Source organism: Electrona antarctica (genome assembly GCF_951216825.1).
Source record: "Electrona antarctica genome assembly, chromosome: 5".
NCBI lineage: Eukaryota > Metazoa > Chordata > Actinopteri > Myctophiformes > Myctophidae > Electrona > Electrona antarctica.
The window spans coordinates 44424856-44445935 of record NC_136810.1 but is presented as its reverse complement, the minus strand read 5'-3'; the positions used below and the strand labels follow the sequence as shown (position 1 = coordinate 44445935).

Here is a 21080-nt window from a genome sequence, read left to right as displayed (position 1 = left end):
TGCTGTCACAGTGTCACGTGACCGACCGGACCGACTGACGTATGTCAAAAATATGTCTGCCGCCGTAGTAGCAATGCTGGTTTAACCGATTTAGGCTTTAAGAAAGTCGTCATACATTTATTAAATTGAAGTCGTGCTACCGCCGGACAGGGACGATGAAGATTTTCTGTGGACAAGCGAACCCGATCTCGGGTGCTTTGGACTGGGTGGAGGAGAGCGAGGAATACGACTATCACCAAGAGATTGCCAGGTTGGTAACGTTAGCAATGCGTGCTAGCTGCTGTTATTACACTCTCTGCTGCTCTGCCTGTTGGAAGACCAGACAGTCACTGTCACATTTTTAACGGTATAACCGTTAATAACTGTCTGACATAATGATTGCTGATATTTGTTTCAAAATGCTTTATACCCTCAGGGTATAAAGCATTTTGAAACAAATATTTGCCCTGTAATAGGCTATAACATCACATGTATAGCTCTGGTCCATAGCTATGAATGAACCAGAGCTATAACATGTATATTAACGACTATGTGACATAGGCCTCTATAGCTCTGTTTAAAGTAAACTGCACCCCCCAACTGTATACTGTACTCTCCCCATTTTCTGTTTTTATTATATTTTGACACCTGCATGGTCTACAAGATTTGCTAAACAAGATACCCATGTACAGGTCTGTCAAAATGCTTTCTTAAAGGTATATTCAGTGATTTGACTTAATTCAAATATCACTTATTTTTTATTTTTTTCTGGATAATTCTCCCTACTATAGAGTGTGCTGACCATATAAGGAGTTCCTCCCTGTCCCCAGTGAGCCCCTGAGGTCAAAAAACCCTAGTTTCAGTTTTGGTGGCGGGTGGCAAAGCCTTCATCCAATCAGGATGAGAGGGGCCTTCCTCCAATCATGATCGAGTGGGGGCGGGCCTTGGTGCACATGCTGTTGGCCTGTTGCACTTCCCCCCACTGTAGAGCGTGCATGTGCACATTTTGTTACCGGGGCGGACCGGGTGGTTTTCCAAATCACCCAAATCACTGAATGCTCCTTTAATTAATGTCAACGAAGTCCACAATCACAACACCAGAGGCAGGGAATTCAACAAACCACGTGCAATCCATATTCGGCTCAATCAAGGGATTCAGTTAATTTCGCTCCTATGCCACTAAAATGTGGAACGCCCTACCAAGTACCAACAGCCATTAAGAAATGTGAATCCCTACTCCTTCAAAACCCCAGAGCACCTATAGGGCGACTGCAATTCGAAACTGGCCCCTGTAAAAAAGTCCCCCCCTTATTTCCCCCTTTCCATACTCTATTTTCTATGCATGCTAAACCCCATATCCCTAACCTATACTAACTTGACTAGTTAAAATAGCCAATCTACAAGCTCACAATGTGTTCAAAAATAAAAGAAATTGAGGGGCAGCTTTGAGGGTTTTATTTGTGTAAACACAAGCAGTGTTTTGCTACCCAAAACACAAATTTACGTCATATTTGACGGACATATGACCTAATTTCTCCTTTCATTGTCAATGGCAAATATGAGACGTGTGGGGACACAAGCTGCATATTGGAGGGGCTAGCGCCCCTCAAAAACTAAAGTGTAAACACAAACATTGAAGACAAAAGTGAGGAAGCAAATTGTGATTGGCCAGAATGAGATGATGGACGGGTATGTTTTTTGAGGGTCTATAGCTTTTGGTGTATGTAACCTAAACTTTGTCCCAACACAAACATTAAATGCCATTGACAATGAATGGACAATTTTGAGTGTTTTGTAAACACAAACATTGCGTAACACACATTAACATTGATGACGACGGTGAGGACGCAAATTCTGATTGGCCGGAATGAGATGATGTATGATGATGTACGATCATAAGAGCGCCTCTCACTTCACACAGGTGTGATTCTTAACTGTATATATGATATCCTTTTTTTTCATAGAAGTGTAATAGTGTATATTTGTACATCATTAAATGTTCTGATGAATTTAAAAAGGAGTACCCTTATGTAAACACGTCTTTGTGCTTTTTCTGGTTCTATCCTCAAGTAACAGTTTTTGTATTGACCTGTACTTTTGTTTGAAATGTACCCATTCTGCATACTGTGAAATAAAACAATTGTTTTCTCATGCCAAATAGAGCTCATTTGAATTGAACATTGAATTGTTTGGGTTGATAAGCGGACAGAGTCAGATTCAAATTATCATCAACTCAACATTCAACAGTTAGTCCATGCAAGGAAAACAAACCTGATATGCAACTGGTTGGATACAGGAAGAGTGTGCACCTCAATGTTAAATGGCTATTTCCCCCAAAATGTAAAGAAATAAATCATTTGGAAAATGATTTGATCATCAGACCTAAATGATCCCTTTTAACTTCTTGTTTCTGCACAGAATGACTGGTTACCCACAGGTTTGGTAGCCATTGTAGAAATATTAGGCCACTTTATTTACATGACTTCAGACCTGAGCGGTTGCTTTAGTTCAATTTCTGATGATAGAAAATCTGTCTTTTTCAGGTCCTGTTTTGCAGATATGTTGCATGATCATGATAGGGTAAGTGTTGCTATTCTATCTTATCACATCCTCCAACAGTTATATATTGCTCTCCACACATTCCTTTAAAATCCACTACAAACAGCCATTAAATATATTGTTAAAGCTTTTCATAAATATGGGATTTTGGGGAAAATGTTATTTTTTCCAGAATGTGAAGTATTACCAGGGCATCCGTGCAGCAGTCTCCAGGGTCCAGGCGCGGGGGGAGAGAGTGGTTGTTCTAGACATTGGGACAGGAACAGGTCTACTCTCCATGATGGCTCTCACAGCCGGGGCTGACTTCTGTTATGCTGTGGAGGTGAGGCCGGTCTTGTGTTTGGGGGTGTTACTGATGGATTAGTCTTAGCATTGACTGTCCATACAGTCAAAACTAAGGGACGTGATATGTCATGCTTTATTCTGGGTCAGCTCACCATCATAAACTGTATATAAACACACGACTAATGTTGTCTCCAGGTGTTCAAGCCCATGGCTGAGGCAGCCCAGTGCATCGTGGAGAAAAATGGATTCTCTGACAAGATCAAGATTATCAACAAACACTCTACTGAAGTCACTGTAGGGCCAGGTCAGACAACATGCATGTGCACGTATTGTGTACACACACACACACACACACACACACACACACACACACACACACACACACACACACACACACACACACACACACACACACACACACACACACCTTTTTTTGAGTGGTGCAACCACTTCAAGGAACAGCAATGTCCGTGTTAACCTATGTGACTATGTATGTGTGTGTATGTGTGACTATGAGTACCAGTAGGGGCAAAAGTGGTGCTGTTGTGCCAGAAACAGAGAGAGAGATAGTAATTTTATAAATTACTTTTACTGCCTATAATGACATGCCCAAGATAGAGAAAAAGTAGTTAAGTCTCTCTGTCTGTGGGTTTTATACATATTTAACCAATAAACAGCATTAGCAAGAGCTTGTGACTAATTAATAACTACTTCAGTAGTTATTATTTTCCACATTCCGACAGTGATGATATTGTAAATGGTTGTCACATTCCAATAAAACATGTTGCATTTGTGTCTGATCACAGATGGAGACATGGAAACGAGAGCCAATGTCCTGCTCACAGAGCTGTTTGATACTGAACTGATAGGAGAAGGAGCTCTACCCAGTTATGAACATGCTCACAAACATTTGGTTCAAGTATGTGTGTCTGTCTGTCTGTCTGTCTGTCTGTCTGTCTACATGAAGAAAAAAAAGAGTAGAGAGTCAAAGTCATAATTTGTGATTGTTGTGTTTGGTTTATGATGATGTGTAAGGCACTGTCTCTCTTTGAAGTGATGTATACATAATAAATTACAGTTTATCTCTCTCAAATCAGGAAATATGCATAAATTACTTTTAGTGTTAAGTATGCTTTTGTTAATTATTTCCTCTTCCTCTCCACCACAGGAGGGCTGTGAGGCTGTGCCCCACCGGGCTACCGTCTATGCCCAGCTGGTTGAGTCGGAGCTGTTGTGGAGCTGGGCTCAGCTCCAGCCCATAGAGGTGGACAACAGGAGACTGGTGCCCCCCTCCGCGGTGGCATGCTGTGCAGGGGCCCATTCTGTCTGTGACATCCAGCTGAGTCAAGTGAGCCCTGACAGCTTCACCCCCTTGGGTCCTCTCTGCACCATGTTCAGGTGAGAGACAAAGTATTGATTATGCTTCCAGATGTATGTATGTACATATGCACCCGATGACTACTGCCATTGTAATACACACACAGAAGCACATATGGCTAATCTTTGTGCTATTTGTTTTGTTTTACAACATGTTTTCTATCACCAATAATTACAGTATATAAGCCCCCCTCCCAAAAACTTTATTTTATTTTTTGCACTATTCAGTGTGGACTTCAGTAAGCCAGTGAGCAGCGCTCCTCAAACCTACTCTTCCCGGTTCCCGGCTCAGACCAGCGGGCGGGCGCAGGTGGTCCTATCCTGGTGGGACATCGACATGGACCCTAGCGGAACCATCGTCTGCTCTATGGCTCCCAGCTGGACCTACCCAAATGCTCAACCCGCTCCGGTTAGTTTGTGTCTTGATACCGTGGTATTGTTGGCCTGGAAAAAACAACATCTTTTCAAATGGGGGTTGGCGCCCAATTACATACTGTATAATTTTTGGAGTCCTTGACATGAAATAGTTTGAAAACCACTGATAGAAACATAGGTTTTTCAGAAAACTGTCATGATTTAGAAGACATTTTGTAGAATCTGGTCTCAGTCCTAAATGGGTTAATTTGGGGTACCATTAATCCAATTTATGGTTATGTGTTGTTTTTCCCAGTGGCGTGACCACTGGATGCAGAGTGTCTACTTCCTGCCTATAGAGAGGAGGGTGACAGAGGGAGAAGAGGTGGCTCTGACTGTCTGCCATGATGATTACAGCCTGTGGTACAGCCTCCAGTCAAACAGGTGCGCCGCACTACTGCACACAATGAAAACATCATATGTGCCTTGACACACTGAGATTCCTCCAGTACTCCTTGTTGTCTTAGAAATGTTCTGTATGGGCGTCACACCTTACAAAAAACATTATTCTCTACCTTTAGAGGAATGACTGTACTTAATCCTGTGTTTGCCGTTTTTTTGCTTTTTGACCTTTTGGTTGTTAATCCTCTCAGCCAACGGGACACAAACAGTGAAGCAACACCATGTCGACCATGTTGTACCTGCCAGGCCCACTTGGTGTGGACACGGCCACGATTTGGGGAGCTTAACGACCGGCAACGTACAGGGAGCTATGTCAGTGCACTACGCAGTGTAAGTTAAAACAGCCTTTGAGCAGCATTTGTATTGTACAGCAATTTACTTGGTCATCCAAGTAAATTGTAAGGCTTTAATGCAATAGTGTTAGTGAATGTGCTGTGGTTTGGTTTGTGTAATTTCCCAGGTGTTAAAGACAGACAGCGTGTGTCTAGGAGTCAGTGATGGGAGCCTCCTCCCTATCTTCGCTCACATGCTTGGAGCCAAGAAGGTATCCAACACACATAAGTATTTTACTTCGTTTTTTGTCAGGTGAAACCTGTCATAACAGCTCATGAAATGTAAGCGACCTTAAGTCATCAATGGGAGTGACCCCATGCCGCCTAAGCCAATGGTATACTCTGAAACGCCGCCTAAGCCAATGGGAGTCTGCACCACTTGTGTAGCCAATCATGTAGTAGCGACCTAGTTATGATTGGCTGCCTCCTAAGCCCTGCCCCGCACCACGAAAGTCTGGCAACGCTGCACCGCAGCCACTATAAGACCGCAGCTCGAAGCGACCGCAGCTTGAAGCGACCGCAGCTCGAAGCGACCGCAGCTTGAAGCGACCGCAGCTTGAAGCGACCGCAGCTTGAAGCGACCACAGCTCGAAGCGACCGCAGCTCGAAGCGACCGCAGCTTGAAGCGACCGCAGCTCGAAGCGACCGCAGCTCGAAGCGACCGCAGCTCGAAGCGACCGCAGCTCGAAGCGACCGCAGCTCGAAGCGACAACAGCTGCTAATGTTATGAGCTGCTGTAAATGCACGGACAGCAGGAAAGCCACAACAAAACACAGTCATTGGACCATGAACAGAACATCGGAAATGAACGCTTTCACCTGACAAATATGACTGTCATCATTTCTTGTTATCCTGAATGATACTTTTAGTCTGTTTGGCTTATTTGATGACTGAATCCACTTTGACCATTCACTAAACTACCTTCCTCTGTCCATTCAGGTTTTCAGTTTGGAACATTCTAGAATGTCCAGACAGGTTATTGAACAGGTAAATAATTTTAATTACCATCAAATATGAATTTAGTTAAAGTAACCAAACACTAAATCTGTTGTCTCTTATATACTAGCATTGGCTCTAGGAAAACATATATACATGTGGCATATGTTGTATGTTGATATGGGATTATGATGATGACAAAACTAATTACATTTTACAATTTGGAAAACACATGATCATTGACATGGTTTATTAAAAGAACAGTTTTACTGCGTACTACGCATTACCCAAGTTTTAATCAAATATTCTACGCTGCCGAGATTGTTTTATTACCTTTAGATCATACGCTGAAGTATTTGGGCTTTTGATCCGTGAAAATCTGTCGAAAAAAACAAAAGGTTTGTTATGTATGATCGCACCACCCGCCATCTTGGTATGCCACAAGACCGGTGCACAAGACCGGGGTACACCGGGGTACAACACATCCTTCATGAGGTGTTGTACCCCGTTCACTTGCGTTGGCCTCAATTTCCCAGAAGCCCTAGCAGCCCAGCGCATGGGTTGATTTCCGCTTTCGTCATCATAACATGAAGGTCTGTCCACCAGCTCCGCGGCAAAGACGGGAGTTTCTTTTTAATTATTAAAATACGGCGATTTAAACACATAAAACAAATGTCGGGTATATCGTATTAAGCAGGGCCTATAGTTTGATGAAACAATTTAAAGCCCTCAAAGAAAAATAAATAATAATTAAGGAATGGATCAATTAGACTGAGTAATGTTATTAACTAAACAATGTGGGGAGAAACGTCCTTACGCTATTTGATGTACTGTTCAGGTGTTGGAAGCCAACTCCATGAAAGGAGCGGTTCAGCTACTAGAGAGCACACCTGACCAGCTGACCACTAGTGACTTAGGAGGAGAACAGGTACTTCTGGAGTGGACATGATTGTGTTTGGGACATAGGGTTTGGGATAAAAATGCACGGCACACGCACACACTTTTTTATTAAGAAATAAGATATTCAGTATTCCCCTAGTCAGTATTTCCCATTCTTCCTCTCATTACCACCATCCTGTGTGCCATCTGTCCTGTAGATCTCAGTACTTCTGGGTGAACCCTACTTCAGCACCAGCCTCTTGCCGTGGCACTCGCTGTTCTTCTGGTACTGTCGGACCGCCCTGGTGGGACTCCTACAGCCCACGGCTACCATCCTGCCCTGTGCCGCAACCCTCCACATGGTGGCAGTGGAGTTCCAGGTGAGATGTCATGTTGGAGACTTATGCAAATGCCAATTTAAGCCTTTTGCCATGCCAATACCACATTTTTTAAAATGAAAAAGGTTTAAGGTTTCTTTTTAAATAAAGTAATTGAAAAACACCACAGAGGGGTTCTGTAGACCCTTTTATTTCACTCTTTTTAACCAGTTTTCTGTATTAGGATCTATGGAGGATAAGGGCACCATGTGGGACTTGTGAGGGCTTTGATGTCGGACCCATGGATGATATGGTGCAGGTAAATCCATGCAGTGATAATATACAGTAGCTGTTACGTGGAAGAAATGTGCGTTGAAGTTCCATTCTCATTTCAAAGATTAACCACTTAAACCCGATTTTATTTATTTTTAATAGCCGTGTTTTTGCTATTCTTTTTACTTTTTTGTTTCACATAAATAAATATATAAATGCCCCAAAAAAGGAATGCCAGGTTTAAAGTGGTTAAAGTTAACACTATAACTGTTAAAGTTACCATTTCAGCACACCCACGTTTATTTCTGAAATAATATAATAAATAATCTAACGTTTTATCTCACTCTCTATATTTGTTTCTTTTCACATGTGTTCTCTCTCTCTTCAGAAGTCTCTGGACTTCCGTGAGTCCAGTGAGTCAGAGCCCCACCCCCTGTGGGAGTACCCCTGCCGTGCTCTGACCCAGTCCAAAGCTGTCATGACCTTTGACTTTACACAGTGTGTCCCTCAACAGCAAATCAGCAGTCAGGGATTACTCCCATTCATAAGGTACAGGTTTCCATCCGTCATATCACGGACCACGCAAGTAGGAAATTAAAAGCAACTTTACTTAACTTTCATACACAAAGTCCATTTTTAAGAATACAAATACAATTAAACATTAACAAAATAATGTAATTGTGGTTATTCGTTCAGAGTATGGTATTGCGTAAGAGCATTTTAAACACATTTCTGTCTAGAATAGATAATGGCTTTGTTGTTATACATACAGTATACCCCCTGCTGTGATTATGGCTCCCAAACTATGGAATGAACAATATTCCGCCATAGTCTGAAAACTCAACTCTTCAGACTCCACCTTAGCCCACAGTACTTACTGTAGCACTTGCCCTAGCGACCTTGCAGGCGCATGCAAAGGCTAAAATATGTAATTTAGTGATGACATGTTATGTAGGCATAGCATTCTATAGTATATACTTATAGTTTCATTGTACAGATATCCTACTGTTAGGTTAGTCTACTTATGATACTAGAGGACTATTTCTATGTATTTGATGTATTACCTTGTGGTGTTCTTAACTTCTTGCTTACTGTAAATCGCTCTGGATTAAGAGCGTCTGCTAAATGCCTAAATTGTAAATTGCTGCTGTGGGATAAACCTGGGTCTTGCCTTGACTAGTCCAGGTGGTATAAACCTCCATCCTGCCTTGACTAATGACTATGGCTCTGGGGATGTGACAGATCCCCATTAAAATGACAAATGGTTTAATTTCACTGAAATGTTTTTCACTAGAAGTCATTATCTCCCACAAAATGTAGGGCCATCCATGCACTTATCGACTATAGGGAGTTCATGAAAAAAACGGCTTGAGGACACCTGGTCTGTACTCTGTGGTTTCAGGAGTGGTTGCTGTCATGGGGTTGCATTGTGGATGGAGTACCAGCTGAATGATGACATCACTGTCAGCATGGGTCTGATTGGACCTATCGGTGAACAGGTAATATTAACACTGACTTTACTGAGTTGATTTCAGCGTTAAGGCCGTTTCAGACGGGGAGCGAATGACGCGGGCGCTCTCGCTTGGATCAGCGGGGATCGCGCCGCGGTCTCGTTATGTGCAGAACGTGTAGCGTGAAAAAAAGATGAATACAATCGAGCTTGCCGTAGCACTTGCCCTATCCACGACAACCTTGCATGCGTATGCAAAGGCGAAAATATGTAATTTGATAGCATATTATGTAGACATAGCAGTCTATACTAAAGTGTTTTCTTATAGTTTCATTGTACAGATAGACGGATGTTAGTTTCTTAGTGATTTCTTATGATTCTAGATGACTATTTCTATGTATTGTTCTTGCTTACTGTAAATCGCTCTGGACTGCTAAATGCCTAAATTGTAATTGTATCTCTTGTCGCCCGCGGGCGTGTGCACAAACGAGCATGTGCGTGATAATCTCATGGGACCGTGCCCGGTTGTGTCAACGCCCTTCAACTTCTCCGCTCATCCAAAATAACCGCCCGCCTCTCATTGAAAATTAATTACCATGAAGCGTCGGTCGCATCTCGTCTGAAAAGGCCTTTACAGTTGCTCATGTACCAAGTACAAGCCTCTAGAGACAGTATTTTTATCCAAGGAACATTACCCATACTATAATTTATCATGTGAGCCAATGCTTTACTCTAACTTTCTGTACAGGGTGCCTGCGAGTGGAGCCGGCACAGGAGACAGGGTGTCTTCTTCTTCAGGTCACCATGGGAGAGCTTAGGGGACGGGAGCGCCGGAGTGTCATACAGCTTCACCTTTAATCCCAGTTTAGGAGATATCAAAATGGATTTCACTGTAGAGTCATGATGGGCGTTAGTCCGACATCCCGTTAGTCCGACTACATGGCCGGTTAAGACTCACACGTGGCTTCCGCGTGCGGCTAGGGTTTAGGCCGCGATAGGGTTCGTATGGGGCTCTATGGTCGGAATATTGGGTGGTCGGGAGTTATGGGTGTCGGATTATTGGGACGTTGGACTGAGGCTACGCACCCATGATGAGCCCTAAATTGGAGATGGACACAGACAAAATGTTCTCCAGTTCACTGCTTTTCCTTGACTGTACCATTTGTGATCAGCTCACTTTAAGCCTTTGGTTGGAATCATTTTAAGAATACAAAATGATCCATGTAAAAGCAGCCCTCTAATCCCACAGTCGGCCAGTTTACTACTGCAATGGTCACCTCATAGCTATGACGGTAATTTCGTTGGATAAAGTTACCGCACCGGCAAAAACTGGAGACGTGAAAGAGAGAAGCGGTAAATAGTTTCACGGCCCCATTTCCCTGATGTCTATCACAACATAGTTTTAACATTTTGAGGTGAGGAATGGGCCACGCAGTTGATTCATTTCACATTTGCAAATGCTAGTTTAAAAGTTAAAACTCTCATTTACTCATGAAGTCATTAGTTTTATAGCTTGGCTAATGGCCATCTTACAGGGAACACAGACCTTGCTTGAAACAAGCAGAAAGGAAAGGTCTTACTACTCCTACTGACAGTACTGAACTAGTTGCCTGGTGGTATAAGCTGCCGTGAACTTTTTGTATTGAAAATAATGTTTTTTACTTTGTTTGCAAAACTCTTCCAGTAGTGTGTAGTGTGTTTGCTAGGTAGCATCTGATTTCATGGAGTGGTGCGTTATGCATCGTCTGACATATGAAGTTGATTTTTTTTTATTTGATTTTATTAATTTGACACCACCAAAATAAATAACATACTTGTGAACAACTTTTGTTTAATCCTTTAACAAAACACTGATCTCGATCATGTATATTGAGAAAACTGAAAAGCTGGACAATATCATGTACTGCCTTATGTGAATGTATTGCTTATCAGGATTATTGATGAAAAGGCCAGAAACGTAGCTGCTTTCAGTCAGTGCTTCTCATGTACTCCAATTAACAATAGTGCATCAGATAATTTTTGATTGCCCCTTCCACACCAACATGCCTGCACTACCAATAACTGCATCTAGTCTATCATGTTGCACTTTTTGTCACCGTAGCATAAATCAGGCTTGATGCTGAGCAAGAATGACTCAATTCAACTTGTACAGACAACACATGAGCATGACCACTGCCCCCTAACTGGGGAAACAAAGTGATTGAAGTTGGTGATCTCACTCACATACTGCTTGTTAAACAGAACTAATCTCAGGAAACATCCAGCGCACAAGAGACTACTTGCCGTTAGGTACAAAACAAATTTCAAATGGAAAAAGCATCTTTCAAAACAAGTCTTGCAGGAGGAATATGGTTAATGTGGGTCTACAAGGAATTTAGGGCTTTCTCAAGTTGGATGGAATGTAACTCAATGTGATGTGCTGGAGTATCGAGATAGTTATTTTTAGGCATCATTTAGGGTCTTGTTGTCCAACAAAATCTTCTCTCCAGGTTTGAATGCTGGCATGCCCGCATATGGGCAACTGGCACATCGAAAAGCATCACCCAGGTAACACTGAAAAGGAAAGATATGTGTAAATTATGAAATAACTGCTGTATAATTTAGGATTGGAAAATCAGATCATGGATAAATCCATTATAGTAATTGTAATTTTATGTTTATATATTGTCACAAGAGGGTTGGCGTTTCACACAAAGTTCTCTCTTTTCTGCAAACTCAAAGAAAGCTACTCACACTTCCACAGGAAGACTTTGGTAGGTTGGCCTTCGTGACGCCATCTTTCTTCTCGTCCAACTCCTCAGCAAAACCACATGAGCTTCAAAAACAGTAATAATGTCAGACTATTATTATGTGTGCTAAGCTAAGGCACCAAGACCTGGGAGGAAGTGATGCAATTCTCACTATGGCCACCCACATTAAAGGGCAAGGACATAGAGGTTTTGTAGTTACCTTGCAATGATGTAACTAAAGGTGGGTGATATAAAAAATAGCTGCCCCTTTGATTAGAAATTGATCATTCAAAATAATTTCCTCATTGACTTACATTGTACAGTGAAACAGCTCTCAAAGTCCCTCTTTTAGCCAGTAAACGGACACAAACGCAAACGAATACATATCACAAAACCGTGTTTTTCTTTAAATAAAAATAGCAATTTTCTGTTTTTACTATTTGAAGATCAGGATCCATAGACCCAGACATCCAGTCTGGATTTTTAAATAAAACTAGCTAAAACAACAGCAGTTCTTGTCAAATTAATACATGCATTTAAAAATGAGAGTGAGCCTTGGATTCTCCTGGTTTAGTTATTTTAAATATGTACACATCAGTTGGATTCTATGCCTCTGCAACCCGCCCTTCAATTTACACCTCTCTCACTCATGTTAATGATACCCACAGTCCAAAGCAGCTTTACTTTTTTGTGACTGAACAGAAAAACATTGTGATTTCATATACGAATATTAAATACCAAAAATGGATCGTGTTCTCGTCTGCAATGGGCTAGATTAATGACCGTGGCCTTTTCTTCTGATGGGAGTTCAGGGAAGGAACAGCACTGGATCTGTGGTGGTATACTCACCAATTCTTACATGCTTTCTTCGCCTTGGAGTTCGGTCCACATGCTGGTGCTTTGAGAGAGCTGGGGTCAGGCTTCTTCAGGTCTTCATCATCCAGCAGAGCATCTGAGTCTAGCAGATCCTGAAGACAGGGGAAAGGGAGAACAAACTGGCTTAAACCCTGGCTGAGACACAGACTGAGTAGACCTTAAAGTAATCCTTTAATTCTAGTATACAGTTGGCAGTCCACAACACACCTATTGCACGCATGTCTTTTTTGTAATGTTACTTTACATGTCTGTTAGGGTCTATATGTGGGTTTCTGCACAGCAGTAACTTAGATAATGAACTCACCACATCATCATCATCCATGTCCAGTGCCGATAGGGTCCACATCTTTGCAGCATTGGGATCAAGAGCTAAAACAACAGCAATGGATATACTGTGTATATTATACATGAACCAACAACAAATTAGGGATGTTAATGATTAATTGAAAATCGATGAATCACTGTTAATTAAGACTTTATTTAAAAAAAATGCTGTGGTTCATTGGGCGGTTTTCTGTGAATGTAATGCTGTCTGCGCCCTGTATTTCAAATATTTGATTAAGGAATATAATGCCTTTTGTATTCTTTCTGTATATCAGCAAAACAAATGTTGTTAGACATTGAGGGAAATTAAGATAAAATATATACAAATAATCAATTAACTTAATCGAAAGGTTATCAATTGAATGCCACAGACGAATAACAGTCTAAGTCCACACTATTGATCCATAATGTATAAATGATAGATAAGGGGTCAGGACAACGAGGCCTTTTCGTGGAGGGGTCAGTCTGAAATTTGGACTTTGACTGTTTTTCGTCTGTGGTACTCATTAATGAAATAATCGATAATTTACAACAAATATATCAATGAAGGAACAGTATCGATGCCTTATGCCCCATTAATAATAATAATAAAGCTTTATTTGTATAGCACCTTTCATGACATGAAATGCAGCTCAAAGTGCTTTACAGAGCAATGGAGAAGAAAAGAAAAGCAAGGCATAAACCATTACAATAATCAACTAAAAGCAAGAGTGTAGAAGTAGCAGGTCTTGAGCTGTGCTTTAAAATGTCTACAGAGGCTGCCTGTCGAAGGTATAGTGGGAGTTTGTTCCACGCCGCCGGCCTGTAGAAGCGGAAAGCTGCTTCACCGTGTTTTTTAGTTGCCATTTTTTTTAGGCACAAGAAAGTACATCAATGAAGGAGCATAGCGATAGGACTCTGTCCACCATACTGTAACTACCAATTAGCCTGTTTGCAAACTTTTGCACTCTTTCTTTTCAGTGATGGTGATTTGCCTTCAGCTCAGTCCGAATCCTTCTCTGCATTGCAGTCCAAACTAAGTTTGAATCGGGCAAGTCCACCGAAAATGTGTGAGGAGGAGCCATGGGCACCGTCGTTAACATCGTACCTGGTTTGGCGGGTTTCTTTTTCCCAAACGACAGCTTGAGCTGAGTGGAAGATCCCACCTCGTAGGAAGGCTTGGAAGAGGACATGCGGACCCTGGTCAGCGAGTTGCCTTGGTAATCTGTGGAACTCCTGAAGGAGCTTAGTACGTCCGGGGACAGTGTTCCTTTACTCAACTGGATGGAAGTGGAAGCAGTAAAGAAATGTTTATCAAAATGAATGTTTTAATATGAAAGTGAGATGTCGACTGGTTTGTCTTGTTATTATATATAATGTTGTTCACAGCACAATCCTAAATCATTTGAATAAACAATAAAGAGTACCACAGACAAAAACCAGTCTAAGTCCAAATTTCAGACTGACCCCTCCACGAAAAGGCCTCGTTGTCCTGAACCCTTATCTATCATTTATACATTATGGATCAATAGTGTGGACTTAGACTGTTATTCGTCTGTGGCATTCAAATATTGAACCTAGTCAAAGTCATGCACTCACCTCCGTAACAGATATCAAACCAGACAACTTCAGAGCTGATGTCAATTTGTCAGTGGTCCTCACATCCTTGTTGTCACTCTCTGACAGAGAGAAGTAGAGGTGAAACTTTAATAGTCCTTCTGTACCACGGAGAGTCCACCATATTGCATTTACTCTGCCTAGTCCGTGACTCCCCTTAGTTGACAATTATTTTTCTCTCTCTCCTTTCTGTCTCTTTTACTGATGTAAAAAACACAGACATTGAAAACCTCACTAAGCCTAGAAGTTTGAGTTAAACAACTTGCACGCACGCACGCACGCACGCACGCACGCACGCACACACAAGATCTATATCTGAGTAATAAATTGCAATAGAGTTTGTTCATTAAGGTGTCTCCCTGTCTCTTGATGAAAATACATTTCAGGTATGGTGGGTCACCAATTCTATCGGGGGAGAACCCATTTATCAGTTTCAATTTTATAGTGTTTAAGTTCTCTGGTTAATCCTGTATACTGCATGAGTTCTCTCCTGATTCATTAAAATTTGAAGTGATTTTCATCACTGCAAAACATTTTCCGTTTGAAAGAGAGACTGTGAAATCCATGTTACTAAACAAACACAAAATGATTCCCATCAGAATATTGAGCTATTTAAAACTTATAAATAATAATAATAATAATATAATACCCCCTGTAAGTCATTAAGTCTGTTTTCTTACTCCATCATTACTCTCACCTGTGACTGGCTCCTCAAGAACTAGTTTTCCGCCAGGCTTGAGAACTCTGGCCATTTCCTCTAGAGTCTCTGAGCTGTGGACGAAGTAACTGTCGGCAAGAATGCACGACAGTACCCAATTGAAAGTGGATGCTGGATGTTTGGCTGAGAAGAGTAGAGTTAAAGAGAAGAGAGCGTTAATACTGTATAGAGCTTAGTGTGAAACTGAAATTATAGGATATCTGAACAGACCTAACCGACAGCCAGAAATAATAAACTATTTAGGTTTTGATCCTTACACTACAATTTACTAATTCATTTTCTTTTCATATGAGTATGTTTTTATTTCTAGAAGGTATTATGAGTCAAAAATACACCAACAATAACAAGGTACTCACACTGCGATATTCTCTCTATGTTCTCCACTGACACTCTGCCCTCTGCTCCAACTAGAGTACCCAGACTTCCCACCAAATCTTTTAAGGTAACCGGTGAAGTGGGCTGGGTCCACACAAACATCACCATATCTCCCTCTTTGATGCCAAGGTCTGCCATGGTCTCCTAGCAGAAGTAGGGTACATTTTGATATATTATTATAATACACATGCGCATGTATACAATACAATTCCAGTGTTATACATTGAGCGTTGTAATGGCAGCAATTGGCCTGTCATTTTCATTATTATTAGAGCTGGGACTCGATTAAAATTTTTAATCTAATTAATCAGAGGCTTTGTAGTTAATTAATCTCGATTAATCGCATTTTAATCGCATATCATTATTTGACCCGAGAACAGTGAGAAAGCTATTTTTTCAAATGGATTTTGGTATACTAGTGAATCAATGAATAGTGAATACATAAGTTTAAGCAATAAAACATTGTTTTTGTAGTAATAATAGGGGTAATAAATTATAATATCTCAAATTTAATAATTTATATAAAGCTTTTCTGAGTACCCAAAAATGCTTTACAAGGGGGACATGATAAATCAAAAACAACTTTATTAGAGGAAAAACACTAAGGAATTAAATAGATGAAATAGCTGGGGAAAGCAATATTGAAGGTTTGGATGGTGGGGGCATGTCTCTGAGAGTTTGGGGAATGCATTCCACAGGGTTGGGGGGGGGGGGCTTGGTGCAGCAAATATGTGACATGACCATAACAAAGCACCTGTGTTTCTTCCGTGGACATACAGTAACAGCCATTAACAGATTTTACATTTTATTTGGCCATAACCGTTTAGTTAGAAACCATGTCATCTGGTCGGGTCCTTGAATTGCTACTGGTAGTTGGAATAACGTTAGCTCTGATCCATAGTGTTAGAAGGAGGAAAGTAGGCTTTCACATATTTTTTTGTGCTAAAAACGAGGGGCTGCACAGCCTGCACTTCCGTGGGTGTGAGGGGAAAGGATCAAATTAAGTACCATAGAACTCCTCCTGAGTCCTAACTACGCTACTTGAATATCTTCTTTACAAACATATCAACAACTCTGGTTAACAAACTGCCCTCCCACTCTGGGCTCTTTGGTGTAGAGCACATTACAACCTTCTACAAAAACCTAGGTGTTTGTAAAGACGATTTTAAACTAGTTATGGTAACAACTGATGAGGTAATTAAGAAACTGAGTGCCCTCCAACCCCACAAGGCCACAGGACATGACAACATTCCCTCCAAATTTCTCAGAGACTCAGCCATCTCTATAGCTCCAATCATCACCCACATAGTAAACCTCTCCATCAAACAGGGACAGGTCCCCCAAGATTTCAAACTGGCCAAAGTAACCCCCTTGCACAAGAAAGGGAGTAAATTAGACCCCGGCAACTACCGCCCTATTTCTATTCTTAGTTCCATCTCGAAAGTGATGGAAAAAATAGTCTATGAACAGGTTGAAAAGTATCTTGCCACTAATAAATTATTGTACGAGTTCCAATCTGGCTTCAGAACATCCCACTCCACTGACACATGCCTCCTCTATTTGAGCGACCACATCAAACAAGAGGTGGACGCTGGCAAATACTGCGGCATGGTCATGCTGGACCTCCAAAAGGCTTTTGACACCGTGAACCACTCCATACTGGTTAACAAGCTAAAAGCAATTGGTTTCGATAGCACATCAGTGAGCTGGATGCAATCCTACCTGGAGGGGAGAGAACAGATGGTGGAAGTAAACGGAACACTGTCCCCCCCCCTCCCAGTGAGCTGTGGCGTTCCACAAGGAAGCATACTAGGGCCTCTACTGTTCCTAATATATGTAAACGACATGACTTCAGCCTGTGACTGCAACTTGTTCCTGTTCGCAGATGACTCAGCACTGCTGGTCTCGGACAGGGACAAACTGCAGGTTGAAAATGCCCTCAGCTCTGAACTCGGTAGAATCTGCACCTGGCTCGCTGATAACAAACTATCTTTACACCTGGGAAAAACTGAATCCATTCTCTTTGGCTCTATTAGTAATCTCAGCAAGGCAAATGGCTTCTTGGTTAGAGTGGGTGACAATGTTATCACACGTAAAGATGAAATTACCTACCTAGGTTCCATCCTGGAGGCTAATCTTTCCGGTGATAAAATGGCCACCAACGTAATCAAAAAAGTCAACCATAGAACAAGATTCCTCTACAGGATCTCCTCACTGGTCAACAAAAACACCTTGAAGACCTTAACAGGAGCCCTTGTACAGGGTTTCTTTGACTATGCATGCACCTCCTGGTACCACAGCACCTCAAAGGCCCTTAAAACCAGGCTCCAGACTTCCCAAAACAAACTGGTCAGGCTCCTACTTGATCTAGCCCCCCGAACCCACCTCACCCCTGCCCACTTCGACAGGCTGGAATGGCTTAGGGTCGACGACAGAGTACAGCATCTTGCAATGGGTCTGGTCCACAAGATTCGATACACCACCAAGATACCCATGTACCTGTCTAGATACTTCCTTAATGTTAACGAAGTCCACACCCACAACACCAGAGGGAGTGCAACGAACCATGTACAACCCAGATTCGGCACAAACAAGGGACTAAATTCTTTTCGCTCCTATGCCACTAAAATGTGGAACGCCCTTCCAACTGTCATTAAGACATGCGAATCCCTTGACTCTTTCAAAACCGCTCTCAAAGGGCACCTACGGACGGCTGCAATTCGAAACTGGCCCCTGTAAAATCGGAATCCCTCAAACACGAACGCAATGACAACACAAGAGACGGTCGCGGCCACACAGCCAACTCAAGGTATGGCCACTGAGCCAACTTGGGGACCCAACGCAAGGACAACACAAGAGATGGTCACGGCCACACAGCCAACTCAAGGTACGGCCACGGAGCCGACTTGGGGACCCAACGCAGCTCCTCCAAGGAAAACAAACAATTTAACGGAGCTGAACGTGAATCCCCCCCCCCGCCCCCCCCCTTTTTTTCCCCTCACTGTATATTTTTCTTTTCCCTTTTTACCTCCTTTTTGATGAATTCTTTTTTGATGAATTCCTGTTCTGTCTATAGAAGTGTCTATTTGTACGTCTCTAAATGTTTTGATGATTTGAACATGGTGGACCCTGTTGGAAACAAGTGTAATGCTTAATTGGGTCGTCCACTCACAGTTAACAGCCTTTGTATTGAGTTTGTGCTTGAAATGTACTGTAATTCTGCAAACTGTTAATAAATTCTTCAATCAATCAATCAATCAAAGCTAAGGACCAGAGCTACTGTTGTTGACGTTAGCTTCCAGGCTAGGCTCGGTGCAACATGTTTCGCATCGAGCCGATACTGGAGGCTTGACGAGGTGCGGTCTTCGGTGATATGCGAATTCTTTATTGAATAATTGCACACAACTGTGCTGTAATCCACGCTATCATCGGATAGCCTTTTAAATCCTATTTCCAATCCACGGGGACAAGCAAAGTGATCTCAGCGGCTTCCCCCGGTCTGGTGAACTGTCTGGTGGTGTTATTGTTCCCCCAATGCTGCTGGGGCATACCATTCTAAAGGGGGGTGGTTTCCACTCCCTGTAACAACGGACACTTCACTCGGTGAACTGGGTGGTGCGCCGGTCCATCTGAAAACTGTCCAGTGACAACGTTCCGCGGTGAAAAAAAGAGTGCGATTAAAATGCGTTAATTTTTTTAACGCGTTAATTTTTCTGTAGTTAATTAATCTCAATTAACGCGTTAAAGTCCCGGCCCTAATTATTATTACTGATAAATGCAATACACAGGAATATGATCCAGCAGGAAAGCACGCACATCTCAAAAATTCTACGGGTGCTGAACAAAAATACGTATTATGCAAAAATGTCTTTTTGGTTTGCAGTTAATTGTTTACCTTTCTGTACCACCCTACCCTTGACTTCTTTATTTTAAAGGGATTATGACATAAAAAAAAGTTTTTGTAATTCCTGACAAAGACCCGAAGGGGTCGAAACATTGTATCTCTTCATTTCATAAAAAACTGTTTGGAGCTCAAGACCAGTGTGCAAACTTCATCTTATCTCAAAAGCTGTGGTCCTATCATTCTCCACTTCTCCAGCTAGGCTAATTGTACAATAATAGATTGTAGCCAAGAACAAACTAGTGAGCAAAGTAGCAAACATATTTGTTCTTAGTTGGTAATGGTTGCTGTCTTTAAGACTGGATTTGAGGAGTACATTTTTGACAGTCAACTTGGATTTTCCTGTGGTCAGTCACCTGTCCAAGTCACAGTGTTCTTTATCTCTTTGAAGTCTGACCAGCCTCCAAAGCTTGAGATGATCCAATAATAACACATATCACATTAATTCCCCAGCACAATACAATTTAAATACCAATATTTGTGTGCCACTGTGTGTGTGTGTGTGTGTGTGTGTGTGTGTGTGTGTGTGTGTTGTGTATTTGCGTAACGACAGCGTGACGCAGAAATATATGCTCAATAATAATGCTATATATAATATAATAAATATGACATACCTGTTTTCGCCTGAAGAATTACACCCGGACCGGACGGACACAACAACGAGGTGAAACTTGTACTTGTGACTTATACAATTTAAAAGCTTTCATAAACCAGTCCAATAATGTTGTTTAGCTAACTTGCTGACTATCCGCCGGGTCGGTCACCTCAGTGCAGTGCAGTGTTGCCAGATTTTGCGACAGAAATAAGCGACCATCGTCTATGAAAACAAGCCCAAACGTTGTGAGCTTAATAGATCTGATATACTAGAGCGGTGCCAGTTGGGCACTGGCCAACTTGGAACGATGCAAGTTGGAAATTAATGCCCAACCCAGTTATTATGTCGGTGTCCCTTTTATGCCCATTGCCCATATATGGAGTTCTTTGTCAGGCATGCCCAAATATGGAGAGTACTATGACTATATGCAGATGTCAGAACATAAGTGTGACGTCAGAACAGGCCAGCTCCATATATGGAGATCTATAGGGGTGATCTGGATTTGGGCCCTGTCCGGAGCCTGGGCAGAGGCTTTTGGTCTGGTTCTGGACAACCGTGGATCCTACGGACTCGATACCGGGCAATATAATTTAACATAAATCTGGTTTGGGGTTCCCGTCCTAGCCAAAGATTTAGAGTGACTCTCGATAAAATACATCTACGAGGCTAAATCTTAGGCTAGTCCCACTCCCTGGCACGTACATGCGGGGGTCGGGTCCGTAATTTGGGGGCCCTTGACATGTTTAAGTAAAAAACCACTGGT

General features: G+C 42.0%; 2 protein-coding genes across 4 annotated transcripts; one reads left to right on the top strand and one right to left on the bottom strand.

The window, feature by feature from the left end:
* Nucleotides 1-10878, top strand: prmt7 (protein arginine methyltransferase 7). Of its 2 annotated transcripts, none has more exons than XM_079500464.1 (17): nt 1-250; nt 2523-2559; nt 2711-2860; nt 3019-3127; nt 3630-3742; nt 3992-4221; nt 4429-4609; nt 4871-4998; nt 5226-5346; nt 5477-5560; nt 6288-6335; nt 7123-7212; nt 7382-7543; nt 7725-7799; nt 8142-8302; nt 9156-9252; nt 9952-10878. In XM_079500464.1, the coding sequence occupies exons 1-17, from the start codon at nt 156-158 to the stop codon at nt 10105-10107; spliced, it is 2037 nt and encodes a 678-aa protein (XP_079356590.1). In that variant the 5' UTR covers nt 1-155; the 3' UTR covers nt 10108-10878. The 2 variants fall into 2 exon arrangements, with proteins under 2 accessions (XP_079356590.1, XP_079356589.1); XM_079500463.1 differs by having other exon boundaries at nt 5208-5346.
* A 139-nt stretch (nt 10879-11017) lies between these two features.
* Nucleotides 11018-20523, bottom strand: ciapin1 (cytokine induced apoptosis inhibitor 1). 2 transcript variants are annotated; one of them, XM_079500465.1, is made up of 9 exons: nt 20337-20523; nt 15803-15965; nt 15426-15569; nt 14711-14790; nt 14220-14391; nt 13113-13177; nt 12782-12900; nt 11937-12018; nt 11018-11756 (listed from the first exon to the last, which is right to left on the bottom strand). In XM_079500465.1, exons 2-9 carry the CDS (start codon nt 15957-15959, stop codon nt 11646-11648), a joined length of 930 nt encoding a protein of 309 aa, XP_079356591.1. In that variant the 5' UTR covers nt 15960-15965; nt 20337-20523; the 3' UTR covers nt 11018-11645. The 2 variants fall into 2 exon arrangements, with proteins under 2 accessions (XP_079356591.1, XP_079356592.1); XM_079500466.1 differs by lacking the exon at nt 20337-20523 and adding an exon at nt 20079-20146.
* Between the last annotated feature and the right edge of the window lie 557 nt (nt 20524-21080).

Bases quoted from the DNA above. Each gene is read 5' to 3' on its own strand.
- prmt7 (XM_079500463.1), top strand. From the start codon at position 156: ATGAAGATTTTCTGTGGACAAGCGAACCCGATCTCGGGTGCTTTGGAC. The intron at 2,861-3,018 runs GTGAGGCCGGTC...TGTTGTCTCCAG, and splicing joins ACTTCTGTTATGCTGTGGAG to GTGTTCAAGCCCATGGCTGA. The intron at 5,561-6,287 runs GTATCCAACACA...CTGTCCATTCAG, and splicing joins ACATGCTTGGAGCCAAGAAG to GTTTTCAGTTTGGAACATTC.
- ciapin1 (XM_079500465.1), bottom strand. From the start codon at position 15,959: ATGGCAGACCTTGGCATCAAAGAGGGAGATATGGTGATGTTTGTGTGG. The intron at 14,791-15,425 runs GTGAGAGTAATG...TCTCTCTGTCAG, and splicing joins TCTTGAGGAGCCAGTCACAG to AGAGTGACAACAAGGATGTG. The intron at 11,757-11,936 runs GTGAGTAGCTTT...TTTCCTTTTCAG, and splicing joins CAAAGTCTTCCTGTGGAAGT to TGTTACCTGGGTGATGCTTT.